At 40.3% G+C, this 27,138-nt stretch overlaps 1 protein-coding gene across 5 annotated transcripts in view; it reads right to left on the bottom strand.

Annotated features, from left to right (window-relative positions):
• The window catches only part of SAMD12 (sterile alpha motif domain containing 12), a 387,706-nt gene that overhangs the window by 340,219 nt on the left and 20,349 nt on the right, over positions 1–27,138 (bottom strand). For 4 of the 5 annotated variants that reach the window (XM_087447524.1, XM_087447525.1, XM_087447521.1 and 1 more), the window contains exon 1: positions 24,790–24,894. The exons of the other annotated variant lie outside the window; for it this stretch is intronic. In XM_087447524.1, the coding sequence (XP_087303650.1) occupies positions 24,790–24,847 (58 nt within the window). In that variant the 5' untranslated portion in view covers positions 24,848–24,894. Of the gene's footprint in view, positions 1–24,789; positions 24,895–27,138 lie in introns of those variants that run through there. 5 annotated transcript variants of the gene reach the window in all.

The raw sequence follows: 27,138 nt of genomic DNA, 5'->3' as shown, positions 1-27,138 counted from the left end.
CTCTTCTCCTTACCAGACTTCTGAGAGAATATTCTACTTCTGAGAGATGAGGGAAGCCTTCCCAGAAGCAAGGTATGGTGTTTTTTCCCCACTGTCCACTCCTTCCTTAACAGGTACCATCCAGTCCCATCACTTTTGATAAGTCAACCTGCTGGTGATTCAAATTTTAACTCCAGCTAGTTAGACCTCTCTTATGAGCTTCGGACTTAAGTAAAACTGTTACTCAACATCCCAATTTCAAAGTATCATGGATATCTCAAAATTAACATGTTCAAAACTGAACTTTGGTTTTTCTACAAAAAATATTCTCCTTTTCTGGTCTTCTCCAGTTACTCACACAGAAACTGAAGAGTCATCCTTGACATAACTTTCTCCATGATCCACCACATCCCTTCCATCTATCACCAGATCCAGTAAGCTCTATACCCAAAATGCTGCTCAAATGCACCTTCTTTACTCCATCTCCATTGCCATTCCCCTGGTCCAAGCTGCCCACATCTCTCATCCAGACTGCTGACTAGGCTAACTGCTCTTTACCCCTTGACCTCCAAAATCCCATTAAAAAAATGGGTAGGTCAGCTCATGAGACTCTTCTGCTTAGAACTTTCTAATGGCTTCATTTTACACCTAGAAAATTCAAACATCTTTAACGTAGCCAACAAGGCCCTGCATTATCTATCCCCTTTCTACTTTTCCAACTTTATCTCTCACCATGTTATCCCTCGTTCCACTCCACTCTGACCATACACTTTTCACTTCCTTGAACACACCAAGTTCTTTCACACCTCCTGGACTTTGTACATAATGTTTCTTTGCCTGATGTGTTCTCCCCCATTCTTCACTTACTGCTACTCACCCTTCCGGTTTCAGCTTACATACCATTTCTTCAGATATGCCTTCCCTTAATCCCCTTCCTCATTCCCACTCCTGCCCCACCCCATATTAGATCACATGCCTGGAACAGTAAGTATTCAACAAATATTATATGAATGGTCTTAAAAAACTTAATTGCACAAAGGTCCATATGCATGTGATCTGATTTATACCATTTTATATGGAAATTATTTGTGAATTTCTCTTAGTCTCTAAGCTTCCTAAAACCAAGGACCAGCCTATTTCATGGCACATCGTAGGCACTGAACATGTATTAGTTCATGCCTCCTCCCTCATGCTTTGTGCTGGATCTCAAATAATCTCCATCAAAAACTAGGAGACATAATTATATTCATTTCACACCTAAAGGAAATGAGGCTCAAAGAGTTATAGTCACAAAAAGTCATGGAGGTGTCTGCTGAAGGTCACAAAGAATACATATCCTTTAGGATGCACATGATTTCAAGTTTCAGATGAACAAACCCAAATGAATTAAACAGTAAGGGAAATTACTAGCTTTTGGAACAGGAAGGCCGGTAATGGTAAAAGTTCAGAGTTAGTCAATTTCCCAGCTTAACAGTGTCATCAAGGACTCTGATTTTTTTCCCATCTCTCCATTCTGCTATCTATAACATCATCTTTATCCTAAGCCTGGGTCCCCTCATGGCACCCAGAGCTACAAGCTCTGGTTCTCACATAGCAATAGAGAAAACTTGGTTGACTATGGTTCTCTTTCCTTCAAACCTCCTCCAAACTTTCATCTTTTCTCATTGGACCAAAATGAATCACACAACCATCAGTGAACTAAAATCCTGGCAGTGCAAATAGGATTACCCTTAAACCAGCTGACCTTCAGCTAAGGTCAATTCCCCAAACCACATTACTGTTATTCAATAAGGCAGGAGCAGAATCAATGCTGGAGAATCAACCATAATGCCCAATTCAGGCAGTGGTAGAAAGAGAACAAAACCTATGAGAGCATGAGGCCAATTACTGTTAATATCAATCAGCTTCCCCTTCTCCAGAGAATAGCCTACTTACAATGAATAGTCAATTAAATATTCTAAAATTGTGATTATTAAAAAAGGTGTCCTGGGGGCAGGCCTGGTGGCATAGCAGTTAAGTGCACGTGCTCTGCTTCAGCGGCCAGGGGTTCCTGGGTTTGGATCCTGGGTTTGGATCCCAGGCACGCACTGACGCAGCGCTTGTCAACCCATGCTGTGGTGGCGCCCCATATAAAGTAGAGGAAGATGGGCATGGATGTTAGCCCAGGGCCAATCTTCCTCACAAAAAAAAAAAAAAAAAAGGTGTGCTTCCGCTCATCAAGGCCTTCTGTGGTGGCAACCCACACACAAAGTAGAGGAAGATGGGCACAGATGGTAGCTCAGGGCCAATCTTCCTCAGCAAAAGAAAGAAGATTGGCAACAGATGTTAGCTAAGGGCCAATCTTCCTCACCAAAAAAAAAAAAAAACGAAGAAAAAGAAACCTGCTTGTATAGGGAGCTGGAGGATTGGCATGGGATGGATTTTGACGTTAATGAGAAAAACAAAAAAACAAAGCTATACAAAATGTATAGCTTTGACCTTTCTTTCCAGCATCATCCTTGGCTGCTTCCTGCTTTGAAATTCATGGCCTAGGAAAATCACTGAGCTGCTGATATCTTCTAGTACCTCCTCTTTCCCTCATCACCTCACCAAGTCAGACTCGGGTACTTTCTTCACCTTTGCTCATACTGGTCTCTCCTCCTAGAAAGAGGTTCTACTCCACCTGAATCCTACTTCCTTTGGGAGACTGACACCTGCTCAGCCCACATGTCAGTTCAGATCTCTTCAGAAAGCCTTCTAGGAGTCGCTGGCTACCAGAGTAAGAACGTGTGGCTACGCTCCCTCCATGAACACGGTACCCTGGTGCTTTATCTCCTCACTGTATTGAGGATGTCTACCTGATTGATCTGTGCGCCTCACCTACCACAGCTGCAACTCCTTGAGGTAGGCTCTATGCTTTATTTATCTCCATGATCTCCACTCCCAAGTCCAGAACCCGGCACATAATAGGCATTTAAGAAACATTTGTTCAGCTGCTGAATGAACCAGCAATCTCCTCTCTTTACATGATCATGCCTTAAATCAAAAGGAAATTTTTCTCTGCTAGTAAATACCTAGCATTCAAAATATAAGCTATCTATAAACATGAGGCAGAATATGCTGTTTTGACTTTCTACACACGTGGCCGCCTTCTTCACACAAATATTTTAATCCTCCATAGCTGTTCCCTCCTTGCCTGCAAACCCACTAGTTGATTTAGGTTTTTGTGCTGGGGTTTATTTATTTAAAACCCTTTCTGACAGGCTTTGCTTTGTTTTCCCTGAATTTCATGTCCCTAATATTTACAAATCAAGCAACTTTCAAATGGCCTCTTACAAGCTGTGACCTCCATTTCTTTGCCCATCTTGTAAAAGGTGTCCCCGTTTGCTTTCTCTTTTCTGTCCTCATCACTACCCTTTCTTGTTTTCACTAAAGTTATTTACTCAATTTACTGAGCTCAGCAGTTCACAAGTCGGCTTTGAGACCCTCTTCATATTTCCCTGACCTTCCCGACGGCTCTTGTGCCTTATGGATTTCTAGTTACTGAACTGACACTCTAGGCTGCTTATGGTCTTTACCTGAAGTGCTGCCACTGTCACCTTAATGTTAATGTTGCTCATATGGAGCTCTTCAAAATGACGAGTTAAAAACCAAAACAGATTTCGTAAGTATTGCTCTTTTAAAAAGCTAACAGGAAAATATTTCATTGCAAATGCACCTATTTTAGCATTGTTTTAACAAGCCATTTTGAAGGAGCCATCTCTTTTTCATGTGCAAAACCCTACTCCCTCATGTACTGCTAGTAGGAATGTAAAACGGTGCAGCTGCTGTGGAAAACTGTATGGCGATTCCTCAAAAAATTAAACATAGAATTACTATTTGATCCAGTGATTCAACAAAAGAATTGAAAGCAGGGACTCCGATATTTGTACAACCAGGTTCACAGCAGCATTAGTCACAATAGACAAAAGGTAGAAACAACCAAAACATCCACTGATAGATGAATGGATAAAGCAAATGTGGTACATACATACAATGGAATATTATTTAGTCTTAAAAAGGAATGAAGTTCTGATACATGCTACAACATGGATGAACCTCAAAGACTAAGCGCTATTTCACTTATGCTAAGTGAAATAAGCCAGTCACAAAAGCACAAATACTGTATGATTCCACTAATGGGGTACTTAGAGTAGTCAAACTCATAGAGATAGAAAGTAGATCAGTGGTTACCAGGGGCAGGAGGAGAGAGGAATGAGGAGTTATTGCTTAGTACAGAGTTTCAGTTTAGGATGATGAAAAAGTTCTGGAGGTGGATAGTGGTGATGGGTGCACAACAATGTGAATATACTTAATGCCACTAAATAATATACTTAAAAATGATTAAAATGATAAATTTCATGTTATATACATTCTATAATAAAATTTAAAAACAAAAAACAAAAACCCACTCCCTCATTTCATCCCCCTACTGCCTTCATAAGTGGAAAGAGAAGTTCCAACGATATTTTCTTTATTCAAAGGTTTGAAAGTTTCTTTTTCAATAATCCCATTGTGATTTTCAGCTATAACATGATTTTGTTGTCTTTAAAAAATAATGGTTAATAATGATAGCTAAATAGTATAATATTACTTTAGAATTTTCTTGGAAAGGGCATGTTCTCTGATATGGGCCCCAGCCTGACCGGCAGAAGAGGTGCTTCAATTGCTGGAAGTGAGCCCTGGGTCCCCTGAACCTGACCTCTAAGAGATCCCCTTCTGATGCGACTTAGGTCACAGTGACAGAATATCCGGAAGAGCCAGGCCTCATTCGTCTACTCAAGAAGATATGAGAAGAGCCCAGGGATGTGCTGGGTTGCATTCACTCACAAGAATGAGTATATTTTACTTGCCAAGAAGTCACCCAGCTTCCCAGTCCTTTCAATCCCCACCCACACCCACTCTCCTTGTAGTACAACAAGGGACGGAGACTCGTTCAAGTTGCATGTTCCTTTATTCTAAGCTAGGCCGTGAACAGAAGCTGTGCAAACGCTCCCAATAGCCCGTTACACTGCTCTGGCTCCTGCACCAACGGTACCTCCACTACCATCATGCAGAAACCGCTCGCAGCTCCTGAAATGTTTTGTGCTTCTCTACTTTCACAGAACTGATCTTTTTACACAATATACTCTTCCTTCCCCTCATTTATTAAATGCTCTCTTCAGGAAATATTAAATGCTCTCTTCTTTCCACCATGAAGCTTTAACTGATTTTGCACCCATTACATCCTCCTAAGCAATGTTGAAAATTCATCTCTTTTGCTTATTAGAAGATATTTTCTCTGTGTGTGTACCATGCGCTGCAAATACTTATTAACATGTTTGCCTAGTCTATGACTAGGAGCCCCTTGAAGTATGTGACTCCTTCTCATTAAGCTTTACAAACCCAGAGCCTAGCCAATGACTAATGTACAGTAAGTGCTCCATCATTGTTTATAGAATGAGCAGAGGTATGATGGAAAGATCCTGATTCAATCCTACTCACTGCCATTCCCTTATGAGTAACTTATATTTTTACTTTTCAAAAGAGTGAATAAAAGTTGCTTCCAACCTAATTGCATAATTCACCAAAAATATGTTAAATCACAGAATCAGAGAGCTGTCCTGAAACTGCTGATTTACTTGATAGTTTCTGTTCTAAAGGCAGTCTTGTTCATCTGCGTGCCCACAAAGACTGAACAGCTGTACATAATCGGCACCCAACAAATGTTGCTAAATGAACGAACACAACCTTAGAAACAAATATACTCCAATCCCCATCATTAGCTATTAGAATTGAGACAGATTGTTAATAATTCACGTATATGTCTTGCTTCTAGCTAGAGATGAAGTTCCTGGAGGACAGGGCCCTTGCTTCATATCTCTCATATATAATACACGCATAGCAGACACTCTCCAAATATTGGTTTAATTAATGGAGGTGGCATTATATTCTGGATTCAAATTAAGCAGAGCACTACCCTCTAGAAGTAATCTGAGCATCACAAAAGGCCTCTCTTTGTAGCTGACACTTTGTTTAGGTTGGCTAAACATTTCCAACTCTCTCCTCCTTACCACCTTCCACAATATGGCTACAGAGAAAACAATTTCCCAGCATCCCTTGCAGCAACAAGTGGCTGTGGAAAGATTCCTGCCAAGAGATCTAAGCAGAAGTTTGACGGGTAAAGAGACAGTTCTGGAACTGAGAAAGGAGAACAGATATTAATACCACCCTTCCCCTCTGCCTTGAAAGCAGATGTGATGTCTAGAGCTGCTATAGATATTTTGTGATCAGAATATGGCTGCAAACAGGTAAGAAAGCCAAGAGGCTAACAGCCACACTGGCTCTGCCATCATCAGGCTACTCAAACTATGTTCTTAATTGCCTGCCTCTGGACTTCATGATAAATGAGAAAAATAATCCCTTACCTATTAAGCCATGGCGAATCAGGTCTTCTATAACTCTCAGATGAACCATTCCAAACTGACACACAATTCCATTTTAACCAATAACATATTATTGCTTATCTATTCCTTAAGGAGCAGACAGGAAAACTGAAATCTGGACCAGAATGGTTTGCTTGGGTTTCACAACTCCCATTATGACTTAGACAGCTGTATAACTATAGTATGATCTTAGCAAGGAAGATGTACATTAAGAATGTGTGTTGTTATCAAGAAACACTGTTGGGGTCGGCCCGGTGGTGCAGCGGTTAAGTTTGCACACTCGGCTTCAGCGGCCTGGGGTACGCAGGTTCAGATCCCAGGCGCAGACCGACGCACCACTTGTCAAGCCATGCTGTGGCAGTGTCCCATATAAAGTAGTGGAGATGGGCACAGATGTTAGCCCAGGGCCAATCTTCCTCAGAAAAAAAAAAGAGGAGGATTGGCAACGAATGTTAGCTCAGGGCTCATCTTCTTCACAAAACAAAACAAAAAAAAGAAACACTGTTATCAGAGGTACAATCAATCCAGATGACACTGTGAAGACCTGAGGGCAAAACTCTCGTACTCATCTGGGGGCCTTTGGCACCCAGAAAAGTGCCTAGATCACTCACAAAAGCTTTTGCATGAATGAATGGGAATGTGTTCACGGATGTCAGATCACTAATGTTTTAACATGAAAATATATCAAGTGTACCAAAATTTTATCTCAGGAACACAGGCTTGGGTTAAGCTAACAGACAGGGAGCACAATGTTTCCTTGAGCAAAGGAACCCATCCAGGAGACATCTGCTAGGGCAGAGGTCAGCAAACTATGGTCCATGGGCCAAACCCAACCCACTGCCTGTTTTTATATGTCGTATGAGCCAAGAATAGTTTTTACATTTTTAAATGACTGGAAAAAAAAAATAAAAACATTTTGTGATCTATGAGAATTATATGAAATTCAAATGCCAATGTCCATAAATAAAGTTTTACTGGAACACAGCCCTGCTTATTTATTTATATATTGTCCGTGGCTGCTTTTGTGCTACAATGGCAGAAGTGAACAGTTGCAACAGAGACCATATGGCCTGCAAAGTCTAAAATATTTACTAGCTGGCCACTTACAAAAAAAAAATCTGCTGACCCCTGTTCTAGGGTAGAGTCTAAGAACCACAGCCCCCTGCACCCTAACATCATCAAGGAAGAACTCATGGGTCTTTGAGAGACTAGACTCTGATTTATTCTGCACTCCTAAGCAATTTAAATGAGCTAAATTATGTTTGACTTGATCATTTGGGTCAGGCTTGAGGAGACAGAATATGACTTCCAAACCTCTCCTCAGTCAGCTAAATGTGGTTCTCCATATATATGCTGAAGTTTAGAAATTTCTAAATACAGGTTGGAGTCACTGTCTCACTATCAAAAAGAATGGCGTTAAAAACACAAATTTCCAGAGGGGTAACTTGGAGGCATTAAAAGATGACATGTCCATTCCCCACAAGTCTATAGGTGAGCAGTAATAGATGGCTGCCCTATTCCGAACAAGAAGAGGCTGGAGAGGAAGGCACTCTGCCAATGAGAAGGAAGGGGAGGAAATAACATGGAATGTGAAGGGTTGGGCCCAAAAACACCCTCTATCGTCCTCACAAGTTTGCTAGATGGTAGTCCTGACAACTATCGTGTGGCTGCCTGAGCTGGGCCTGGATGACTCTCCATCCCAGCCAGATGTTTAGACTATGTGCAGCTGTGTCAGGACACTGCTTCCTCCAAGCTACATGAGGCACACCACTCTGGCTCACGTGTCTACAGAGATGATTTCATCTTTGTTAAACAGTTTGTTAAAAATGAACTCGCTCCCCTACTTGAGTGTAATGACCACAGTGAATGTTCACCCTTCCTACCCACGATATCTAGACTAGACGATCTAAATATAGCAGAAATTAAAATAACGCTTAACTTACACATTTCAACATCAGTAGAGTGAGAAAAGGCTTTGGAGGATCTCTCTCCATCACACATAAACATTAAGTCTTCTCATTCATGAAGAGAATACAAAGGCAGATACCCTCAGAGGTTCTATGAAGCTTTAGACAGAGGATTCAGATATCAGATTGAGAGAGAGAGAGAGAGAGAGAGGTGGTCTACATTGGTGACTTTAAAACATTTTTACTCGTGATACTATAAGAAACATTTCACAGTGTGAATCAGTTCCCAAACAAATCTCTATCCCTGTATATGAATTAGAGTTATTATGAAATAATACATTCTTTTACTACTGGTGATCTACTCTGATTTTATTTTTTTTTTAAATAAAGTACTGCCTCTTGAATGCTTCTGAGAAGATGGAATAGACATACTTTACTCAATTCATCCCACTAAGAAAAAATAAAAACCCTGGACATTATATATAAGACAAACATAAGGCAATTCTGAAAGGTAATGAGAAGGTAGACCATCTAGGGACCTTGGAACTCAAAGAATGACATGGTGGTGAGTTCCCTGCACTTTCTTTTTGAATCATATATTCCAGACATGGAGCTGAAGAAGAAATACCACCACCTAGATATACTATAGGGCACAGACAAAAAATAAGACAACAAAAGCCTGATCTCTCTAGCCAGAGGACCATGAAAGGGACAACCTAGCAAGATAGAAAACTTTTCGACAAGAACTGTTCTACTCAAACATCATAGAAAAAATGTGACCCAACCACCCATACCAGCAAAGACTGAGTGGAGAGCCTACACTTCCACCCTCTCCAGGCTGTAATAAGGTACCCCAAAACTCCCAAGTGAGTGGTATCATAGAAGGGCAAGTAGGGAGCCCAGACTTTCATGTCTGTCAACTGGTAATGAGGCCACCTCCCCACCCCTGCAATGTCATTAGAGATGATGTGGAGATGCTGGACTTCCACACCCACTAGACAATAAAAGGCAGCCCCTCTCTCTCCTGGGGTGGTGTCAAAGCAAGCCTGGTGGAGAGTCAGGACGTTCACCATCACCCAGTGGTCAAGAGGCCCCACCTCCCAGGCATCAACTGAAGCAGAATGGGTACCCTGGATTTCTAACTCCACCTGGACAAAGTGGTGTTCAAGAAATCCAGCTAAAACAGAAGGTTTAAATAAGATCCAGAGACTCACAACATAAAATGGAAAGATCCAAGCTTCAATAAAAAAGTCACTCATAACCAAGAACCAGGAGGATCTCAAACCGAATAAGAAAAGACAATCAATAGATGCCAATGCCAAGATGACAGAAACGTCAAAAATACCTGACAGGTGCCAGCCCGGTGGCGCAAGCGGTTAAGTGTGCACACTCCGCTGTGGCGGCCTGGGGTTCGCTGGTTTGGATCCCAGGCACGCACCGAGGCACCGCTTGTCAAGCCATGCTGTGGCGGCATCCCATATAAAGTAGAGGACGATGGGCACGGATGTTAGCCCAGGGCCAGTCTTCCTCAGCAAAAAAGAGGAGGATTGGCATTGGAATATTAGCACACGGCTGGTCCTCCGCACAAAAAAAATACCTGACAAAGATTTTAAAGCAGCCATGATAAAAATGATTCAATGACTACACCTAACACAATGAAAAAAGAAAAATAGAAATCAGCAAAGAAATAAAGTCAGGGCAAAGAAATAGAAGACATAAAGAACCACCAAATGGAAATGTTAGAACTGAAAAATATAATAATCAAATTAAAAAGCTCAGTGGATGGGCTCAATAACAGAACAGAGATAAAGGAGGTTTAATTGGAAAGGGTAGAGGAAACTCTTAGAAATAGACATATTCTACATCTTGCTTTGTTTACATGATACTATACAAGTATCAAAACTCAGTGAACTGAACACTTAAGATATGTGCTTTCTATTGTAAATAATATAATCTAAAAAATGTAACAAAAACAAAATTAAATACAGATACTAATTTTTTTTTTTTTTTTGTGAGGAGGACTAGCCCTGAGCTAACATCTGATGCCAATCCTCCCTTTTTTTCTTGAGGAAGATTGGCCCTGGGCTAACACTGTGCCCATCTTCCTCTACTTTATATGGGACGCTGCCACAGCATGGCTTAACCAGCAGTGCTTCAGTGCATGCCCGGATCCGAACCTGCGAACTCCAGACTGCCACAGTGGAGCGTGCGCACTTAACGGCTGCGCCTCCAGGCCGGCCCCTAGATATACTTTATTTTTATAAAGGGTTTACAAATGATTTTTGAATTATATATTTCTATTCCTATCCCTCTCCTCTACTCAACACAGAGCTACACATCGATTCAAGTCCAAGCTCTCCCACTTTCTTGCTACATATATTTAAGCATGAGCAAGTTATACTACCTCTTTTCTGTAAAATGGCAATACTAACATTATTTTATTACTTATCTTCACATTGTTATTGCGTTGATAAAGTGAGATAACACATATAGAACACCTGATACCTACCATGTGTTCAAGGAACAACAATCCTCCATTTTTATCCTACTGCCTGCCTCCATCACAATGGATGACCACTTGGCATTAACAATTTTAACAACTGTTAAATAAACAAAATGGTAACCATGTAATTTTAAAGGACAAACATAGCACAGAACTGAAAAGTGGCAATCCTAACAGAAAAGAGCAAACTAAAGGGAAATTCAGAGGGGGAAAAAAAAAAGCCAGAAGGAAAAAAGAACAGCTTTTCAAATATGTAAACAACCTTGGTGAGAACTGAGGTTATAAATAAAGATAAAAGTGAATGCCTGCATCTTGTAACATACTTTCTGCTGCTGAGCGATGGCATTCTCTGTCAAATCAAGCTAACGAGAAAAAAAAAAGGTGACTAATTGTTTAGAAAGTCTTTACATATTACATATTCTGAAATCTGGTATTTCAGAAAGGGAGGAGGAAGAAGTACAGAATTAACATATATGGAGGACTTTTCATCCTCTATCACACTAAGGTATTAGATATCAGAAGGAGGGAATAAGATATTAGAAGGAAGGAAAGACAGATGCTAAGCAACTTGTTTAAGGTCACCAGGGAAATAGCAAAGGAGAAATGAAAACAAGAATTCCTTCACATCACATACCATGATGTTCCCACCACACCATGCTACTCTGCAGAATAAGAGTTTTTCTTTCTTTACAGCTTAACAATTGCTTAGTCAGTAAAATTATGGGCTTTGGAATCAAATAAATCTGGCTCTTCCATTGACACGCTGTGTGGCCTTGGGCAAATTAGTTAGCTTTAGGTTAGGTCTTAACTATAAAATTGGAATAATCATAACTTCTTTATACTGTTTTAGAAGAATTAAATGAAAATGTATTTAAAGTGCTTAGTCAAAGCAAAATAAGTCAGAAGGAAAAGGTCAAATACCATATGATCTCACTCATAAGTAGAAGATAAAAACAACCACCACCACCCACATAGAGACGGAGATTGGATTGGAGGTTACCAGAGAGGAAGAGGGGCAGGAGGAGGGTGAAAGGAGTGATTAGGCACATGTGTGGGGTGATGTATTGTACTTAGTCTTTGGGCAGTGAATATGATGTAATCTATACAGAAATCAAAATACAATGATGTACACTTGAAATTTATATAATGCTGTAAACCAATGTTACCACAAAAAAATAATCAAGTGCTTAGTCAATGCCTGGCACCTAATAAGTGCTCAATGAAAGGTAACCACTGCTGTAATCATTACATCCTTTGCTCTTGTTAATATCATCTTAATGATATTGATTTCTTCAGAAGCAAATACCTTGGCCCTTGGTATTCACATCTGCACGCACACGCACACACGGCTCCACTAAAATAAAGAGAAGTGAGTAGTCACTGCGGTTAGGGAAGGTAGAGGGGGACAAAAGGTCAAATAAAGGCTTCAGAGAAGAAAAAGAGAAGCTTAAAATTCTCTTGAAAGGGTTATCCTGGCAACTAAGGAAAAAAGAACATTTCAGGCAGAAACATAAGTTATCTGTCAAATCACCAAAACATGAAAAAGGCTTGATAGGTTCCGGTTTGACTTGATAAATGTGAGTGTTCCCCTTCCCCAAGGGGGTGGAGCGAGGTCATCTTAGCAGGCAATATTTTGTTTGCTTGGTCTCTCTACTCACAGTAATGCTCAGACTAAAGGACCATTCAAGTTTAACTAGCCCCATCCCTTGTTTCACTTGATCTTCACAAATGTATATCTGATATATATATACGTGTGTGTGTATACATATGTATTTGTACGTGTGTGTGTATACACATAAATCAAAGATCATATTATCTAAAAGGAGCAATAATGATGGGGAAAATGGACAGATCTTAATTTATAGATTGCTAATCATCATTTTTAAAACTTGTAGTGATCTGAGGACTAAAAGTAGCTCAAAGGTCAATGGAAAACCATGATAGGTATACAACTTGCTAAAGACGCATCAATAAGAAAAAATGCTTTTTAAATTTCTCAAACTTATTAAGAAACTTGATCAGATGCCATCCAGGTTGACATAGAAAATCGCAGGTCAATATTCTGCAATGCATCTCAGTCATTTGAATTCAATCCTTTGAAGCCACGCTGTCCAATACAGGAACCAATAGCTTCATGTGGCTATTCTAAATTAATTATATTTAAATACATTTTGAAATTTAGTCACACCAGCCACATTTCAACTGCTCAACAGCCACACATGGCTGTGGCTACCTGTGAACAGTGTCGATTATTGAACATTTTCATCATCACAGAAAGTTCTACTGGATAGCACAACTTCAAAAAATCAGTGTCTTTCTTCCCAATGTTAAAGTCAATTTGTTCAGTTTGGTAAATGTTACTTTAAAAAGAATTGAGAAAACATGAATTTGTCAGAAATTTTTTCTGCATTTGTTATTTTTAGTGATCATATCTACATTTTAGAGATAAGAAAAAAAATTAAGTATAATGCCAAAATTAGGAATTTTGTGAAATTTTTGCTCTTTGAGAATGAACAGCCCTGTCACCTACTACTCTTTCATACACATTTCAGATATGCTTTTATAAAAGTGACTTCCTGTTTAGTTATTTTAGACAACTGTCAGATCTTTGAACAACGTGTCTCTCAATCTGGTTGCTTCTATGTCACAAATGCCAGCTATTTTTTTTGTTACAAACTTTTAGATACCCAAGATTATCTCTGAGGGAGATAGAGAAATTGCTATTCAGAGATAAATCAGCTCTGGCAAAGCTCACAATCTACTAAAATAGTGCCTTCCAAATGTCTACCCAGAGAGGAAAGAGAAGTGATGAAAATTGCATTTGTCCTCAGTGAAATGAAAAAAGAAAAAAAAAAAAAAAAGATAGCCCCGTGAGTTTTCAATTGGCCAAATGTTTTGTTGTCCTGTCCTTTGTTCTGATATTGTCTTCCCTGCATTTTTTGGTGTTAACTGCATATCTTTTATGATACTAGATAAGAGATGGTGAGTATCTGTGTGTATCTGGGCACATGAGTTTTAATGTCAACACAAGAAAAAAGTTATAGAAACTGAGTGTCCCCATTTTTAAAAAATTACTTGTCTTTGAAAGCTAAAGGTTTGAGTACTTCTATGCTATTGATGAAAAAAAAAAGCAGGCCAATAGTTATTTGCAGATGATATGGGGGGTAAGAGAGGGTGGGAATAAGAGCTGCAGAGAAAGTAATGATGAGATGCTTTAAAAATTGAGAAAGGAAACAATCACTTCCAAGTCAAGTAAGACTTCATAGGATCTTGGTATTTCAGATAGGTTTTGAAGAAGTTGGATTTGCACCCATAGACCAGGGGAAGATGTCCAAGCAGAAGGACCAACTTAAAAGAACGTATTGACAGATTAGGAAAGTTGGGAGCATTTATAAGGAAGAACAAGTCATTTAGAATCAAAAGTACATAAAAAGAAATTGTGGACATGAGACAGGAGGATAATCTTGGAGTAGAATACAATGAGCATGTGGGGTCTTTGGTATTAGGATAAGGAGTCCATAATATTTTTCACTAAACAACTGTCAAGTCAATAAATGTTTCGAGCAGGGAGAAACTTAGCCAATGTTGTGTTTCATTAATACGGATGAATATGATAACATTCATCTGTTAGATACGTGAGCATCCTTCAAGATGCAGTTTAAGTCTCATTAAAACCTTTTCCCCTATTCCAACACATACCTATATTCCTTAATCTGAACTCCCAAAGCATTTACCCGTACTACCTAGGGCAGTATATTACCACTTCAAGTCACTACCACAAAATTTGGCATCCAATAAATCATGCTGTTGTTGTTGCTAATTATCAACATCATTACCTGTGTCCCTTTGAATACTGGGCCCACAGTAGGGGCTAAATAATGACTGTTGGTACAAGCCAACACCATGTTCCATAGCCTTAATGTTCCCACCCATGAGTCCGACAGCTGAGCATTGGTGGGCGTGCATCCTGTGGACATCTTAATCACATACATGCGCACTGCCTGAAGAGACAACTAAGGAAACAAAACCACAAGCAAATGGCAGAGAGCATGACTGGGTATTTGAGAAAGGATTTATATTCCTACTTAGCTTTTCAAATTAGATAACGCTTCTAAAATATTTTACCAGTTTCCTCATTGGTCTAGATCTTCTTGGCTGGTATACAAAAACAAACAAAAATAATTCTAAGGAATACACTCTGAAAGATTAGCAACTCATTTTATGGTGTTGTAAATTATTTCTAAAGATGCTTCTAGTCAGTTCTCAATATGACAGCCATTAAAACATTGTAAACACCAACTGTTACAATCTAAATCTCTCCTTAAGATTAAGGAGAAGTGGGAAAAAAATCAAGTTCATAAAGCTCAGATTAGAGAAAGTCCATCAATCTAACCATGTGCTGATTTCAAAGGCCATGAGGAAGAGGGCACCACTCTAAGTTCATGTTTTCAAATTTCAGCTGAATCCTCAAGCTTGCCCTGTCTTCCATCTTCCACCAGCCCACTCGCTCTTCCCATGAGTCCATTAACATGCTCAAGTCTTGCTCTATATAGTAATCTTCCCCCAACTCCGTTGTTCACTTATTAACAAACTACTCCCTTCTTTTTTCCTTCCCTACAGTAAGACTGTTAAAAGTGCATTATTGCTTCGAGTTTAGGTAGAACTATACGGGCACTATTCTAAGCACTTTACATACTAGGGTAGATCAAATTACGATTTGATAAATATTCACTCCCCTCCCCTTGGAGCAGAGTATGTGTCCCTATATGATCCAGCTATTCCACTACTGGGTATTTATCCAAAGAACATGAAATCACTAATTCAAAAAGATATCTGCACCCTTATGTTCATTGCAGTATTATTCATAATAGCCAAGACTTGGAAGCAACCCAAGTCCCCACCAATGGATGAATGGATAAAGGTGTGGTATATACATACCGTAGCATACTATTCAGCCATAAAAAAGACAAAATTGTGCCATTTGTGACAACATGGATGGATCTTGAAGGTATTATGCTAAATGAAATAAGTCAGACAGAGAAAGACAAACACCGTATGATTTCACTCATGTGGAAGATAAAACACACACATAGAACAGATTGGTGGCTACCAGAGGCGAAAGAGGTGGGGGGAGGGCAAATGGGGTAAAGGGGCACATATGTATGGTGACAGATAAAAACTCGACTATTGGTGGTGAACATGATGCAGTCTATACAGAAGCTGAAATATAATAATGTACACCTGAAATTTACACAATGTTATAAGCCAGAGTATGTGTCCCTATTCAACAACTTTGACTTTGGCCTTGGTGTGTGAGTTAATCTGGCCAATGGATGTGAATGGACGAGATGTGAGCAGTAGTTAAACATGCTTACGCAATTTGGTTTGGCCTCTTACACACTTATGATAACTGGGAAAAGATCATGCCCAGGGGCTGCTGCCCCTTCAGCCTGGACCCCAGAATGAGACACACGCAGCACAACTGAGCCCAGTCTAAAGGCTGGAACCAAGCCCAGCCTATCTTGGCAGAGAGGTAGAGAGAACTAGAGAGGGAGGCAGGTGCCAGATCCACAGGAGTCAGCAAGCCACGACAGGATTTTTCTCTTTATCCTAAGGCCAATGGGGTACATTCAGGATGCAGCTTCTAGGGAAAGTCTTCTCCACTTTAAATCCTTCAGAGCCCCAGTGTACTGTTACAGAAGCATGTACTACAATACAATTATCGTTTATGCATTTACCACACCACCAATGCTGACTTCTCCCGCAACAATGGTCACACTAATCCAGGCTAAAGACAGTAGTGACTAAAATCTGGTAATGTCAATGAGAATTTAGAGGAACAGATGTTGGAATTGATGGGTCTTACCCCTTTGAACACAAGACCTAAACATGTCAGAAACAGGATAAGAGAAAGATATCTAAAGTCAGGGTGTAGTCCACAATAGCCACGTCTTTCTCAGAGCAGATCCTGAATTCTCGCTCTGCAGGCAGCAGAACTGAATCTGGGAAGCAGCTGGTGCGAGAGGAGGTGGCTCTGCCAGATGATACTAAAATAAACCAGAGAGTAATAGGCATCTCAGCAGCCATAAACCCTCTGCCCCCAATTCGCATGCTGACTCCTTGTTATTCAAGCCTCCACTTACACATTGTCTCCTCAGCGAGGACATTCCTGACCACATCATCTAAGCAGCTTCCCAGGCAACAACACCCCCTCATTCTGCTTTGATTCTCTACGTGGCACTTGGTACTCTGATATTGAATGGCCTATGTGTTTATTGTCTGCCTCCCCCAACAAAAATTGTAAGTCATGAGAAGAAGGGGCTTGCCTGTGTCACAGTGCCTGGCACACGGGCAGCACCCAGTAAATAATCGTTAAATGAACGAATGGGAATACAATGCCCTTCTTCTTTTACACACATCCTTCTCTCTGGTATTTGTTTTCCTCTGCAAGGCTGCTTCAGATGTTCTTGTTTAACAGGGATCTTTGAAGTCCTATAAACTTATGCAAGGTTTAATGTGTATATGTATCTTGGCATTTTTCTGGGTAAAGGAACTCTAGCTTTCATCAGAGAATCAAAGGATCCATATCCATTATGGACTGAATTGTGTCCCCTCGAAATTCGTATGTTTAAGTCTTAACTCCCAATGTGACTGTATTTGGAAACAGGGCCTTTAAAGAGGTAATTAAGGTTAAAGGAGGCCAAAAGAGCGGGCCCTAATCCAATATGACTGGTGTTCTTATAAGAGGAAGATACAGCAGGGATGTGTACACACAAAGAGAAGGCAATCTGCAAGCCAAGGAGAAAGGTCTCAGGAGAAGCCAAACCTGCCAACACCTTGATCTTACTCTTCTGGAGTCTGGAACTGCGAGAAAATAAATTTGTTGTTTAAGTCACCCCATCTGTGGTATTTTGTTATGGCAGCCCTAGGAATCTAACACAATATCCCTATAAAGTTAAGAACCACTGTAAGAAACTACTATTTATTTGAGGTCCTAGGCAGGCTGTATTCCTTATATACGTCACCTCACTGATTCCTCCCAACAGTCTTGCTGGGTGAATAGGATTGTTCCACAGATGAGCAAACTGAAGCTTAAAGAGGCTATTTACCCAAGGTCACTGAACCCCCAAATGAAGTCAGGACCTAAACCCAGTCAATAGTGCATCTTGGCTGCACATTAGAATCACCTGGAGAACTTGTAAAATCACTCATAGCTGGCCAAGCAGGAGAGGTCCCAAGTTAATTGGTCCTCGAAGAGTCCAGGCATCAGGTACTTCTACTGACTAGCTGGAATTAAGAACCACTGACTAAGGCAACCACAATCCCCAAACCTTGTGATACTCTAATTGCTGGCCTCCCCAGGTATGGAGGGCAACTGCTATCGCTTCTGACTGCCAGAGGGCTCCTACTCATGGCATGCTCAGTGAATCTTGGTTGTTTTGTCCCACTCTGCCTCTATTTACCCTGCTTCCACAACAGCCCAAAATTTGCTTGGGGATAAAGTCTTCCCCCCTTCCCAGTCCTTATGGTTCAGGTGGAATCACACCCCTAACTCCAGGGCTTAAGCATGTGAACTGGCCCTAAGCCAATCAGCACATTCTCTTAGCCATGATCACATGACCTATGCTGTCATGTGGAAAAGATGACACTACTAGGAAAATGTTTGTTGTCTTTACTGCCAGATGTGCACCCAGAAGGCTATGAAGCAGAAACAGCTATAGCAGTCTTGACCTCTCAAGATAAAAGCCTCCAGGTGAATAGGGCCAACACAGCAGCAGAAGAGCCAAGAGAAAGGAATAGAGTCCAGGTGACACAACTAGAAACCTATATTAAATCTTTCCCAAGGCTAGATCTACACCTAGGCTTCTCAGTTAGATGAGCCAAAACACAGCCTCTTCATACTTAAGCTGGTTGAGTTGGGTTTTTTTGAGATTTGCAATTTACAGAACACGGGTCATGTCAAACACCATGTCAAGTCTTGTGACTAGAAGGCTCTTCAGATGTCAGTGAAGTGCAGTGGTTTTCTAACCATGTATGTTAGGTAAGGAATTTGGACTTCATTCTGAGTTCAACAGGGTGAACTTTTAACAGGGTTAAGATTTTTTTTTTAATTATACTGTATTCCGTAGTGACTACATTTGAGAGGCTCAAAACTCGAGTTAGAAAGTTTAGAGGATCTTGGGTTGTCCAGATGAAAAGAGATGAAGACCTAAATTAGGACAAAGGTAGTGCACATGAGAGAAAGAGATGAGTTTGCAAATCATCTAGATCAGGGGTTGACCAACTTTTTTATAAAGAGCCAGAGAGTAAATACTTAAAGCTTTGTAGACCATACAGTTTGTTGCAACTACTCAACTCTGCCATTGTAGTACAAAAGCAGCCATAAACAATACATAATGAGCATAACTATGTCTCAATAAAACTTTATTTATGAAAACAGGTGGTTGCGTGCCAGCCCCCGACTTAGATAGTAAAATGGTCAGACTTGGTCACTGATGGATACGAGGGAGAAGGAAAATGAAGAGTCAAGGTAACTGCTAGGTTTTTGGACCTTTATATACTCAGCACTCGGCCCCAGAATCATAAATTCACTGAGTCATTGAATGTCAGAGGAGGGCAGAAACTCATTAAAATTATATAGTTCAACAGCCTCATTTTATTGGTGATGATATTGATTGACAGCAGGTGCCTCTGAGGTGGCACCTAGTTAGCAGCTCAGGCAGGACCAGAATTTCTAACTCTGGCTTCAGTATTGCCTCTGGTATTGCCTCTATTTCCCTATGTTCTCCCTTCTGTATCTCTAGATAAAAAGATTTCTGTCTGCATTGAGACCACCACGTTACATGTAATAATAATTATTGTATATTTAATAAATATTACTAGACATCTATAATGTGTCCTAGGACCACTGAGACACTGTCTCGCCTAGAGAAAGCTTCAAGTCTTTTCTTTGTTACACACATTTCCCCCAAACCATTTTTGTGCTTTTTTTTTTTAGATCTGATATATTTTTAAGTGGTTATAAAATATACATCATACTTCTTTGCTCTAAGGATTATTCACTTTCTAATCTGAACAATGTTTTATGTTAAAGGCATATAGACAATTTATTCAAGCCAAGAAGTAAAGCACTGCTTATTCAGCCTCATGACAAGGAAAGAATAAATCACAGACATGTATTATCAGAATATAACCATAGTCACCTACAATTGAAGACCAAAAAATCCTATTAAAAGGCAAGCAAAATGCCTTATGACTGCTATGCAAAACCAAAAACCATTCCAAGAGAAAAAGGCTAGAAGAAAATATGCCAAATACTAACAGTGGCTGTCTTTTGTAGGTGGGTCCATGAATAACTTTTTTTCTTTCTACTTTCTAAAGGGTATATATAATAAGCATGTAATTATAATTATTTTAAAAGGTTAATTTAAAACATCGAGAAATGTTGCTATGTTGCATTTTTTTAATCCTTGAATTTCTAGTAGTATTTTGCTCTAGGATATTAGCAGAATATATTAAATTATGTAAAAATTTTAAAAACCTTAGGTTTACAACAAACTATGCTTTCAGGTCTAAACAGCTGATATAGCTTTATAACTGGATAAATCATTTTTCTCTTCATGCCTAGTGAATAACTCTTAAGTATTTCTAGACACCATAACCTCCTCACTGTTATCCTGTTTTCCAGTACAGCTCCCTTTATTCTCACCTCCTGACAATAGACCCAACATGGCTGGCTGACTGAATATCATAAGTTTTTCCATACAATTATCTTTAAACATGGTTGCCTCATTCTCATCAGGAGAGAATTCTTAATGCTGTGGTCTTGCTCTCTTCTTGCTTCTTTCAGAGAATCGTGACCCCAATGATCCTCCCTGAGAATGGATCCTTCCAGAGAATGGGAGCCCAGATGTCAAAATGCAGGACAAAGGCAATATCACAGAGCAAAGCCATTGGCCATGCCAATAGCTAAGTCCTTTTGGTTTGACAGTTGGCTCTTCCAAAAAGGCCAGTTCAGCATTATCAAGTTCTCACTCCCATTCCCACCTCAATAAGAAGGACTAGTGGGTAGGGCAAGAGGATGGAAAGAGGCAGCTGTGGGTAGCCCTTGGGGACATCTCTCCATTCTAAGTTCAAAAAGACCCAGTCAGCAGAAAGGAGCCAATAGGAAAGTCCCTAAGCAGCAATCAGCAATATGTACGCTTAAATCAAGATCCAAAATGCTGCTATCTGAACACAGAAGTACATGCAAGTTGCTAAGAGGGCCAATTCTGTATCCCAGCCAGCCCTTTTCCAGGCAACTTCAGTGCCACCTCAATAATAACTCTCAACCCCAAATATAAAGAAATACACTCTTGCCTCACGAAGTTCCATAAACAGGAAACCTCTCTTTCAGGGTTGAATCTATTTTGGTTTGTATGACTGTCTTTGTCAAGTCTGAGTGTGTACACATGTACTACGGCACTAGAACAGGAGTTAGGAAACCGGGGCTTTTTTCTACATCCTTTTACATATTGTTCAGAAAGCCTGATGTGCTGAGCAAAACAAGAAGTCATTTAACAATTATTTTCTGAGCACCTACTATGTATCAGGTTATTTTTCCAAGTGCTCAAATACTCTGAAAAAACAGATACATATTATAATTGTAGTGGAGGGAAATTTCTGGTTAAAAGAATCACCTCCAGAAATGAGAATTCCTAGAAAATCTACATGTAGAGTAGATGTGATTTTCTTTCTACATGTAACTTAGAAATAATACAATGGGGGCTGGCCCATGGCTTAGCAGTTAAGTGCGAGCGCTCCGCTACTGGCAGCCCGGCTTCGGATCCCGGGCGCGCACCAACGCACCGTTTCTCGCGTCCCACATACAGCAACTAGAAGGATGTGCAACTATGACATACAACTATCTCCTGGGGCTTTGGGGAAAACAAAGAGGAGGAGGATTGGCAATAGATGATCGCTCAGAGCCGGTCTTCCTCAGCAAAAAGAGGAGGATTAGCATGGATGTTAGCTCAGGGCTGCCCTTCCTCACAAAAAAAAAAAAAAAAAAAAAAAAAAAAAAAAAAAAGAAATAATACAATGGAATATACCCAGACATTGAACCTTATCTGAAAGTTAATAAAATGAGTGGATAAGGGCACAAACTCTGGAATCAGATTTTAGACTTCAAATATTGGGTCTTCTCTGAGTAACTAACCAGTCCAATAAAAAAGACCTAAACATTCTGACATAAGAAGACTCCCACCCTTCTCCTAAAAACATCCAGCCAGTTCACCTTACAATGAAAACCATGGATTGACAGGCCCCATGCATACATAGAGAGCTTTCAATTTTTTTATTTAAAGCAGGCCACTCAAATCTGAGCAGAGAACCAAATATCTACAAACATTTGAAGAAAATATCTAACATGAAAGGAGACCATAATCAACAAATAGGAAAAAAAACAACTTGGAAGAAATATGGAGAGCGAAGTAAAATTCAATCGAAATACAAAAATGTTAGCATTAATATCCTCAATGAAATATGAACAGATATTACATCCACAAAAGATTAGGATGTTATAAAAATTTCAGAAAACCAAAAGAAATCTCTTGAAAAATTAAAAATGATAGTAAAAATCATAAATGCCATAGAAGCTTGAAAGATAAAATTAATCTACCAGAAAACAAAAAGAACAGAGATGGGAAATAGGAAACAAACTTCAAAAATAAGAACCAGTCTGGGAAATTTATCATCTGAAAAACAGCAGCTAGAGAAATAAAAAACAAATTGAATAAAAGGAAATCAAACAAATAATTCAAAAATAATTCCCAGAAATGAATGACATGAGTCTGCATTTTGAAAGATCACTAAATACACAATACAATGGATAAAAAGAAACTCACAACAAGGCCTAGTCTCATAAAATTTCTCAACACTAGGGATAAAGATTAAATAATTTCAAGAAGAAAAATGTATATTTCATACAAATGATCAAGAATCAGAATGGCTTCAGATTTTTCAAAAACAAGACTAGAAACTAGACAATATTAGATGCTTCAAAATTGTGAGGGAAGATAATTTCCAACTTAACTTTTAAAATTTAATCAAGTTATCAATTAAGTACAAGGGTAGAGTAACTACTTTTTCAGATATGCAAGTTCTCACAAGTATGCTTCCCATGTACCTTTCCTCAGGAGGTAACTGGAGGATGTGCTCCATCACAACCAAGGTGAAAACAAAGTAACAGGAAGACCCAGGATCCCAGAAGAGGGAATCTAACACAAAGACATCCAGAAAGGCTCTCCAAGGACTGAGGTAAAAGGAAATCCACAACAGCTCTAAATCAAGTCTAGAGACCTATTTGAAACAAGTCAGAATTCTTTAGGGAAAATTTCTTCAGTGAGAAGAAATGACAGAATACCTAGTGTATGAATGTATTGGGAGGAGATTTAACCAACAGAGAAACTCTTCATTTGAATTAGCGATAAGTTTATAGAACACTAAGCAAACAACATTATAAAGCATTTTTTTAAAGATTTGACAAGGACTAATTTTTAAATAATGTTCACATATAACTAACAAAAATAAAATCTAAGTTTTAATTTGTCAAGTTCTTATCATACTTTCTGGCATATAGGAAGTACTCAATAAATTCAGCCACGATTATAATGATGATTTGAACTATACATGCATACACAGGCTTCACTCCCAACTTGTTTTACTAAGTGGCCTCAGACAAGTAACTATCCAAAGACTGTTTCCTCATATGCAAAATGGGAATAAACACAATGTACTAGGCATAGACAGAGCAATATACAGTAAACATTTAACAAATGGTAGAAAATATTTATCTGTCTATACTTGTATATAAAATATTTGGGTATACGTTTCATCACCTGAAAAGTGAAATCCTAATTTAGAAATGTTAACGCTTAAGAGGTCATAGATACATAGTGGCTGAATATAAGAATTGCAGTGTTTCTGAATATTTAAAGATTTAAAAACATTAAGAATAAAAATAGCTGAACAGCCTCCACAGTAGAAGCAAAAAAAAAAAAAGGATCAATGAAACATTAGAATGACCAGGGAGACTAGGAGACCAAAGTGAAACTCCAAAAGAAAAGGACAAGTAGAAAGCTTGCTAAAAGAATATATTGAAAAATAGAATAAAATGCCATGGCAGTAATCAAATAAAAGTAGTGCATGTGAATCATCAATAAGCTGTAATAAGGGTGGGCAAGCTCACCTTAAGAAGTGTGTTACACAGCAAAGGAAACCATCAACAAAACGAAAAGACAACCTACCAGTTGGGAGAAGATATTGGCAAATCATATATCCAACAAGGGGTTAATATCCAAACTATATGAAGAACTCATACAATTCAACAACAGAAGAACAAACAACCCATTTAAAAAATGGGCAAAGGATCCGAGCATTTTCCAAAGAAGATACACAGATGGCCAACAGGCGAGGAGAGGGAGTCAAGATGGCGGCGTAGGCAGACTCTGAACTCACCTCCTCCCGTGGACACAGCCAATTTACAACTACTCGTGGAAAAATTACCCCTGAGACAGAGCTGAAAACTGGACAAGAGGAACTCCTGCAACAACGGACAATCCTAACTGGGGTGGAAGAGGCAGAGACTCCCTTCCGGAGAGGAAAAACGCCGCCTTCACAAGCCGCCAGCTTCACGGCCGCCGGGAGCAGCTCACAGGTACGCAGCCTCCCTGGAGGCGGGGCCCTGAGCTGAGCGCCCGCTGTGGGCATTGTGTGGACCCAGCACTGTCGAGACCAGCGGCATAATATCTGACTTTGCTGCTACTAAAGCATTGGGTAGCATCCCCAGAAAACCCGGCTCACAAAGAAACTAAAACTGGCTCTTAAAGGGCCCAGCGCACAAACTCACCCGTTCCAGAAAGCATCCTAAAATCACCAGAAAGAAAGGTGCACACTGCTTTGGTGCCAAGAGACTCACCTAATAGGCCCTGAGTGCATCTCGGTGAGGGGTGACACCTCTCCAGGGACTGGGACATTGGCGGCGGCCATTGTTGTGGCCTGGTGTGAGCGTGCTGACACAGACGCCATTGGAGTTTTCCTGAGACCTGCTAGCCCAGGGTCTGCTCCACCCGCCAGAGCACCCGATTTAATCCAGCTCAGCCAGGGCAGGCAGCCCACCCTAGAGACTGGCCCCACTCCAACAACAAGCCCTCAGGCAACGTGTGGGCCTGCATAGATTGGTGACTGGATTTTCTGCAGCCTGGCAACTGAGCTGACTTGAGCGGGGCAGGGTGTGCACAAGGAGCGGTGGAGAGTGTGGGGTGGTGGCGGAGTGTGTGGGGCTCCCGCGTGGAGAGACTAGGTCCGGCAGGGAGGTCGGGCTCACACGGAGGGCAGGACTGTGTTGACTGTGTGTGTGGACCTGTGGGCGGCAGGGCTTGTCAGCTGCAGAAGACTTGTGCTTCTCAAAGACCCACATAGGAGGTTTGCCCCACCTTCCAAAGCCTGAAACAATTGGGTGCTCCTGTGCCTGAGGCCAGCCCCACCCAGCTGCAATCCTCAGAGAGCTGACAAGAGACCTAATAGGCTAGAGGGTTTGTAATTCTAAGGCCCTGAGCCTAACAACCTGCCACGCTGGGGGCCTACTCACTTAAAAGAAATACTGCAACACAGATGTGGTATTAGAACTTGCAGCCAACTGTGCTGGGGCTCCTCACACCTGATAAAGAGACTGAAGGGCCCACAACAACTACAAGCAGCTGAGCATTACAACAGCTGGCCAGGAGCATAACTCAGCCTCCTGGGCACCTATAGGGAGAGCTAACAGGCCACAATAGAAGCACACACGTAGCCCACATAGGGGCCACCCCTGGAACATTGAGAGAACTGAGGGAAGCACACTGGAAGCCTCCTAAGCCATCACTTACATAAGGTCACCTATCCAAGAGCAGGAGGCGGAGCTGACCTACCTAATACATAGACACAAGCACAGGGAAAGAGGCAAAATGAGGAGGCAAAAGAATACATTCCAAGTAAGGGAACAGGACAAAACCCCAGAAAAGGAACTAAGTGAAACAGAAATGAGCAACCTACCCGACAGAGAGTTCAAACTAAGAGTGTTAAGGATGCTCACTGATCTGGGGAGAAGAATAGATGAACTCAGTGAGAATGTCAACAAAGAAATGGAAGATATAAAAAAGAACCAATCAGAAATGAAGAATACAATACTGGAAATGAAAAATTCATTAGAGGGACTCAAAAGCAGAGTAGAGGATACAGAAGAACGGATCTGTGAGCTGGAAGAAAGACTAGAAGAAATTACCCAAGGTGAACAGGTAAAAGAGAAAAGAATTAAAAAGAGTGAGGACAGTCTAAGAGACCTCTGGGACAACATCAAGCGCACTAACATCCGTGTTATAGGTGTCCCGGAAGGAGAAGAGCGAGACAAGGGGGCAGAGAATCTATTTCAAGAAATAATAGATGAAAACTTCCCTAACCTAAGGAAGGAAACAGACATCCAGGTACAGGAGGCACAGAGAGCCCCAAACAAGATAAACCCAAAGAGGCCCACACCAAGACACATCATAATCAAAATGTCCAGAATTAAAGATAAAGAGAGAATCCTAAAAGCCACAAGAGAATGTCAAGTTACATACAAAGGAAACCCCATAAGGCTATCAGCTGACTTCTCAGCAGAAACCTTACAGGCTAGAAGAGAATGGCACGATATATTTAAAGTGCTAAAAGGAAAACTTACAGCCAAGAATACTCTACCCAGCAAGGTTATCGTTCAAAATGGAAGGAGATCAAAAATTTCCCAGACAAGCAAAAATTAAAGGAGTTTGTCACCAAGAAACCAGTGTTACAAGAAATGTTAAAGGGACTGATTTAAGGGGAAAAGAAGACCACAAATAGGAAAATTATCTATTTCCACGATTAGAACGTAATGGATACAAATGCACAAAAGAAGTTGGATATGATATCAAAAACATAAAAGGAGGGAGGAGGGTAGTTAAAGAGTACAGCTTTCAGACAGAGGTCAAACTAAAGTGACCATCAATTCTGTATAGAAGAAGTAAGAACAGAGAAGGACTACTAAAACACTGAGGGAAAAAAAAAAAAAAAAGTTAAAAATGGCAGTAAGTACATACTTATCAATAGCTGCTTTAAACGTCAATGGACTAAATGCTCCAATTAAAAGGCATAGGGTGGCTGACTGGATAAAAACAAGACCCATATATATGCTGCATACAAGAGACACACTTCAGACCTAAAGACACTCACAAACTGAAAGTGAAGGGATGGAAAAAGATACTCCATAAATGGC

Source organism: Ceratotherium simum, chromosome 23 (assembly GCF_057802395.1).
Source record: "Ceratotherium simum simum isolate JZ-2026a chromosome 23, ASM5780239v1, whole genome shotgun sequence".
Classification (NCBI taxonomy): domain Eukaryota; kingdom Metazoa; phylum Chordata; class Mammalia; order Perissodactyla; family Rhinocerotidae; genus Ceratotherium; species Ceratotherium simum.
The sequence above is the reverse complement of the archived record's forward strand: the minus strand, read 5'-3'. Positions and strand labels throughout refer to the sequence as shown.